The 7115-nt window shown below is 41.4% G+C and overlaps 1 protein-coding gene across 1 annotated transcript in view; it reads right to left on the bottom strand.

Annotated features, from left to right (window-relative positions):
- The window catches only part of Myo3a (myosin IIIA), a 226464-nt gene that overhangs the window by 68667 nt on the left and 150682 nt on the right, over positions 1 to 7115 (bottom strand). The window contains exons 20-21 of the mRNA XM_021195185.2: positions 5825 to 5978; positions 500 to 588 (exon numbers count right to left, since the gene is read on the bottom strand). Coding sequence (XP_021050844.2) covers positions 500 to 588; positions 5825 to 5978 — 243 coding nt within the window. The remainder of the gene's footprint in view (positions 1 to 499; positions 589 to 5824; positions 5979 to 7115) is intronic.

Below are 7115 nucleotides of genomic sequence, written 5' to 3'. Positions count from 1 at the left end.
TCTCTCTCTCTCTCTCTCTCTCTCTCTCTCTCTCTCTCTCTCTTTCTCTCTCTCTCTGAGCATTGGCTGAAAGAGTGTGGATGAGGAGAGAGAGGGGGAGAGAAAAAGATGGAGAGGGAGGGATAGACGGAGGGAGAGTAAAGAAAAGGGGAGAGAATGAGAAAGGAAGTAAGAAAGAGAGGGAAAGTGACAGAGAGAAAGAGAGAGAGAGGAGAAGAGGGAGTGACTGCTCTCAGCCCCATTCTTGGACAAAAGGTCAGAGACAAGCCTGGAAAATGCCCCAAACTACTGTTTAAAAGAGTAAAATACAGTTAACCACTGCTAGCTAGTAATTGTCATCAGACTGAATGATCAGGAAGACACAGGTTGACAGTAGAACTAGGACCAGATAGAGACAAGATATTTCCACCTCATTAGAACCATCTTTCAGTGTTTTGGGGCCAGCTCTTCTGATACCATTGGTAGAAAGGCAGAGAGACATAGTTCTTGAAATTCTTACTTTTCCTGCATAGTGGTGAATGCCAAAACTGAGTTCCATTCTTTTGGGTCTCCAGAAGTACTGTGACTTCAGGTTGTCTTCAAACTTTTCTGTGGAAGAAAATTGAACTCCATTATTAGGCACACAGATCCTCAAGTGAAATTGATGGTCAGAAGTTATTTTTTTCCCATAAAATGTATGATGAACAGAGACATTTTAATATAGGAAATTCATGAAGTTTTGGAATATTAACGACAAAGCAGAATTGTCAAACAAATGTTTATCACTACATCATGGTTTAGAGCAGGTCTCAAATGTCAGCATGGGTCAGAGTCACCTGGAACATCAGTATAGATGCAGGGTATTTGGCCTAACTCTGTAAGTGCAGCACTTGGTAGGTCTCAGGAGGGAGCCATGAATTCACTAGCTCCAGGTACTGCTGATGCTCTCAGTGTGAAAGCTACACTGTGATGCCAGGCCCTGACCCTAAAGCCCCGATGGCTCGGCTTTCCTATATATTTGATTTGGTTCATAAACGTAGAGGGGGGTTCTGATGCTTTGATCAGGAACCTGTTTGCTGACTCTGAAGGTCCTTACTCTCAATTAACCAATTTGATCTATCAAGAAAGTTGCCAACTGAGCATGAGGCAGGGCATGGAGAGTTGTGCAGGCAGAAGTTTGAGTATAGGAAGAGACTGGGAGAGAGATGAGAAGGGAAAGCAGCAGTGGAGGAGATAAAGCCAACGAGGCAGGGGTAGCGGGGGAAGATTTAGGAGTGCCTGTCATTGAGTTAGAGTGCCCGTCATTGAGTTAGCCAAGGCCTACTGAGAATAACAAGTGTTTGTGTGTGTGCGTTTCTATTCTAGAATTGGAGATAACTCCTGGGTTGGTGCACTTGCTACTAGCCAGAAACTCAAAGCAGTGAAGCCAAAACTATGTGCAATACATAAAGGCATAATAGGTTCATAAAAATAGCCAAATTTCTATGAGAATTTTCACACATCCAAGCACTTGAAGTGAAATTATTTTCCCTATAATGCTGAGATTTTTTTCCTTATTCTGTCTGGTGTCCAAGGGACAAAACAACCATAATATCAGGAGAAAGCAATTTATCAAAAGTGAGGAAGAAATGAATCTACACTCTCTTTAAGTACTCACATATATGTTATGAATATCCCCATAATCAGGGAATAAGATGTTCTACATTAGAATGACCTCTTTTCTTTTCTATTTTAAGTTGGACATTTTTATTTTAAGTACTTTCTTTCTGAGAGAGAGAGTCTCGTGTATCCCTTGCTATGTAGGCAAGGATAATCTTGAACGTCGGATCCTGACTGCTGCGATTAGAAGCAAGCACCACCAAACGCAGTTTACAAATCATGGGCCTCCAAACCTAGAGCTTTGTCGATGCTGGTGTGATATTTAATCTAGATTGCCACTTTGATTGGATCTTGAATCAACTATGAGGCCTGTGGGTAAGAATATTTCCTAGAAGGATAAATTTAGACAAGAAAACCCTCCCCTAGAGTGTGCAGAGCTTTCTGGCTGTGGCCCGGATATAAAAAGGTCTAAAAGAGAAGCAAGCCGTTTGCTCCTTCTCTTTCACCTCTTGCTCTTGAGCCTATCTCTCCATTTCGTGTTAATGATAACCTCCTCTGGGATATCAGAGCAGCGTCTTTGGCCTTCTCACATGACCAGTGGCTCTCTGGAAATCCTCCAGGGGCTTTGGTGCCAGATTAGGGCTGCTGGGGTTTCCATTCTTGTGGACTGAGCAGCTATCTGTCCTCAGCTTCTCCAGCACACAGACAGCCACTGTTGAACTACTCTTGCTATATCATACCAGCCAATCGATCACGCCTCTTTTGTGATGTACGTTCATCCACAGGTTGTCTTCCTCTAGAGAACTCTTCCGTATACTAAGCAGGTGTACTTTTAACCAGCTGAGCCATGTCCCCACCCTGGGACAATTTTTCTTTGATTGTGATAGTCATGCTTTATCATTAACATCCGAAATTGCATAAATTAGATATATTGATATAAAATTTTATTTTTTTGTGGGAGCCGAGCAGATGGTTCAGTGGATAAAGAACAGAGTTGCTGAGCTCTGCTTCCTAGAGCTCTCTTGTGGGGATGCATACCTGTAACCCCAGCACTGGGAATGGTTGCAGGATTTTCCCTGTGTAATTACATTAGGGCAGCAGGAGGCCTATGATTAGACAGGGAAAAGGGTGGCAGAGCTAAGAGTCTCAGAGATAGAGCTTCTCTGAGGAAGGAGGATAAAGGAAGATGGAGGCAGACGTGACCAGCATGGCATTAACCAGTTACAGGTAGTTGTGATATCATAGGGTTAGAATAATTAGGATAAAAAAGCTTTTATCATTATCAATTGGTTCTGAAATGATTGTAGTGGCATCTTGTAAACTGAGAATTCATTAATACATAAGTCTGATGGTTTAATTATAAGCTTCAAGAGTTTTGATGTTCTTGGTTACTGGAATATGGGACTGCTGATGGCAGAGAGGGAACTAGGGATTCTAGGGACAATTGAGACAGATGACTGGGGCGTGGGGAGCTAGCTGGAGAGAATTGCTGGTGGCAGGAGTGTAGGATCTCTGTCTGGCCCTGTTGAGGAGTTGGCAGAGAGTTGGCGGTTTCATTATTTAATATTTCCCTCAACAGGTGGTGACCCAATGTGTTGGGCACGAGTCCACTAGCAATTTAAGATTAGTAGCCTGAAAGTTAGAGTTTTATTGATTTTTTTTTAAAAGTGAGTAGCTGGGAGGAGTCACTTGGACTCTGGCAAGGGAACCAAGGAACAAAGAAACTGTTGGCAGGCTCTGAGGTCCCCTGCCGTGGGGAGTGTGGGTTGCTCTGAGTCAGAGAGCTATAGAATGGAAGTTGCCTACTTCTTGGGATAGAGACTGGGTGAACTGTGAATTTATAAAATTGGGATTATTTGCTTTTAGGATAGATTTATAAACAGATTTTGTCCAACTCATATGGGGAAAATTCACCTGCAGTTCGGGAACTAGCATAGGGAAAATTAGTCATTGACTTCAAGTAGAAAGGGCAGTGAACAGGTATTAATTAATAATGTCTGTGGCTTCAGGCAGAGATCCAAGCAGATAGATGGTATAAAAATCTATTGCTCTAATATGTATTACAGGATACTCAAATTCTGTCTAACGTGGGCTACATGGGAATTCTGGGTTTAAATCCTCTTGTGACTAGCTGCCTGCTTATAAGCAGGTACAGACAGAAGTGTGAATCAATTGTTTTAAAGATGATATAAAGATATATAGCTCTAATATGCCTCACAGGACACTCAAATTCTGTCTAACACAGGCTCTACAGGAATTCCGTGTTATTATCCTGCATAGTGAAAAAGAAAAGGCCTACGAATTGGCACATACAGTATTTTAGTTTACTTCATTTGTTTTGAATTGTTTTAATTTTTGAAATGGGTGTGATGTTAAGTTTTGTGGTTATATTATTCCTCTGGGAGACAGGTCAAAATAAAGGTGTTTCTAGTTACCAGAGCAAGGATATGCCGATTTGGGAGAAAGATTTTGTCTTTGCATTTTATTACAAAGTGGTAATAGTTGTGCTCTGTATTTGAGAGAAAGGTTTTGTTTTTATTAGAACAGAGAAGGGGAAGTGTTGTGGATAGCCCTGGGGTTTCTTGTATTTTGATGCTAATTTTGCTCTTCTGGGAGGGGCTGCAAACAAGGAATGTGTCACATACTCATGTGACTTCTTGTGAACCAATTCTCTAATGAATAAGGGAGCCAATCACTGGGCAATTAGGTGGGATTTCCCGGTTGGATGGAGGAAGAGAGGAAACAGGAGAAAGAGAGGGTCCTTTTGGATGGGAATAGCTTGAGGACAAGATGTAATTACCAGTGTCTCCCGGTTTCGATGGCAGATTCATCAGGATTTGCCAACGGAGGATTTAGATTTAATAATGCTTACAAGAATAGGTTTTAGTTGTGGCTCCCAGAGACTGAGTTACCGTTGTTTCTGAGCTAAGTTTGTGTGGTATTTTTCTTCTCACAGAGACTTGACTGGGTTCCAGAGAGGTGGTAAGGTGGCAAAGCATGGGTTTGCCTGATGTGCAGGCCATGGGGGCTCTGAAGTATGGGGTTGGTGTGGCAACAACCCACCAGTGGGAACCTAGCGAGCTGTAGCAAGCTGGGTGGGGAGATTGTGGAATTCTGAGTCAGAGTCTCCACAAGATTAAAACAGGTTGGCCATTGCCCACCAGTGCATGGCCAGGCAGGCCACTGGGGAAAATGCATAAGCACGGGAATCTGACAGTTCAATTGAAAATTTCCTGCAACAGGGAACAAAGGTGGAGACAGGCAGAACCAGAAGCTTGCTGGTCAGCCAGTACATCTAAAACAGTGGAGTCAGGTTCAGTGAAAGATCCTGGCCCCCAAAATGAGGTAGATAGTGGTAGAGAAATTCATCTGAAGTTGATCTCTGGTTTCACTCCCATATGCACGCACACACACACACACACACACACACACGCACACACACGCACACGCACACACACACGCACACACACACAAACACACGCACACACATGCACACACACACACAAACACACACACATGCACATGTACACACACACACCTATAACACACATATGCACACTGTCTCATACACATGCCTACACACAGCTATACACACACACGCACACACACACACACGCACACGCACACACACACAAACACACACACCTATAACACACACATATGCACACTGTCTCATACACATGCCTACACACACCTATACACACACACATACACACACTGTCTCATACACATGCCTACACACACCTATACACACACACACCTATAACACACACACACTGTCTCATACACATGCCTACACACACCTATACACACACACACACATATGCACACACTTTCTCACACACACAAAAGTAAAATTTTTGTTCATGGCACTGATTTTATCTTTCTGCTTACTATTTTTTGTAACAGTCCCAGAGCTATCTCCCTATTTTTCCCACCAACTTCTAACTTGGGGTGGGGTAATTTTTATGGTTTATAATGATTTATAATCCAAGATCCAGCATTTGGGTTTCTACCATAAAGGAAACAGACACCCATTCTCCAATGTTGTTTAATTCATCACTAAGAACTTTACCCTATTATAAACACTGGTCAAGGCATTTGGCCCCAAATCACTTCTTGAAAACCAGTTACCTCAGGCTTCGGGACAGCTGCTTTCCCCCAAATAACTTCAGACAATTAAAAATTATTGCAACTTTTCTGGTTCCTCCAAAGTCCATACAGTCATTTCAGGCCTAACCCTCACCTATGAGACTCTGGTCAGTGGCCTTGGGAAATCTGCTTTCCTCATCAAGCAGGGACAATAAGCCCATGGGCTTCTGTAGAAACATATCCAAGAGGGGCCGGTTGTCTTCGTATTCAATAACTCTAGCATCTACATCTTCATTTAGGTATTCATTCTGTAACAGGTTCAAACAGAAAAAAAAATCACTTAAAACTGTGGAAAATGTATAGGTGGATAATAATTACCCAGGTTTCTATTTTACATATATTATAACGAATTGCTATCTGTGAGTTGCCTTAAACAGAGTGTATCATTTTGTTTCTCCCTTTGCACAACTTCTAGCTTATGAAAACTAGCACCAATCATAATCAGGAGACTAGTCAAAGGATTGCCAGTCTCTCAAAATTACAGATGACTATGTTGTTAATGCAACATGGAATGGCTGTGTCCCAGAATTTGCAGAGCATGACTGAAACAGATCCTAGGGTTAGGCTTTTCCCATTATATCTGTCAAGAACACTCACATAATGTTCAACCATGATTCCAGATGCTGACATTTCTAATAGGGTAGATAGCAGTAGGCAATGGGAACAATCTATAGGTTCAGAATCAAAGACACCTAGGTCCACATCTGGGCTCAGTTACACAATTCATTAGAATTTTCTAACTTTCTAAGTATTCCTTTCTAATCTATTTAACCAACTCACAAGATAAAAATATATGGTATACTGATAACAATTTGTTTGTGAGTATATAATATGTGTGAAATATAATCACATATAATCAGGAGCCACTGACAATGAGCACAGGGCATGTTGTGGTGGCTTGAATATTCTCAGTTCAACATATATGTTTAAATTAAGACAGAACTTTAAAAAAGGCAAAACGAAAAACCACTCAAAATAGTTTGCTCAGCATTAACTGAAAACAATTTCTTGAAGTTTTACAGCTCTTATTTTTGAAGGTAACCTTGGGGAAGTCTGTAAACCTAGAATTATTTTACTGGTAGATACATTATGCTGATAGCATATAATAGCTTAAATCATAGTTGCAAAGTTTAAGAGTTTCCTTTGTTTAATATAGAAAGGGCATAAGGCTATATTCTTTTTTTTTCACAGATTTATTTATTTATTATATGTAACTACACTGTAGATGTCTTCAGACACACCAGAAGTGGGCATCAAATCTCATTACAGATGGTTGTGAGCCACCATGTGATTGCTGGGATTTGAACTCAGGACCTTTGGAAGAGCAGTCAGTGCTCTTAACCGCTGAGCCATCTCTCCAGCCCCAAGGCTGTATTCTTTTTTTT

Source organism: Mus pahari, chromosome 3 (assembly GCF_900095145.1).
Source record: "Mus pahari chromosome 3, PAHARI_EIJ_v1.1, whole genome shotgun sequence".
Taxonomy (NCBI): domain Eukaryota; kingdom Metazoa; phylum Chordata; class Mammalia; order Rodentia; family Muridae; genus Mus; species Mus pahari.
The sequence above is the reverse complement of the archived record's forward strand: the minus strand, read 5'-3'. Positions and strand labels throughout refer to the sequence as shown.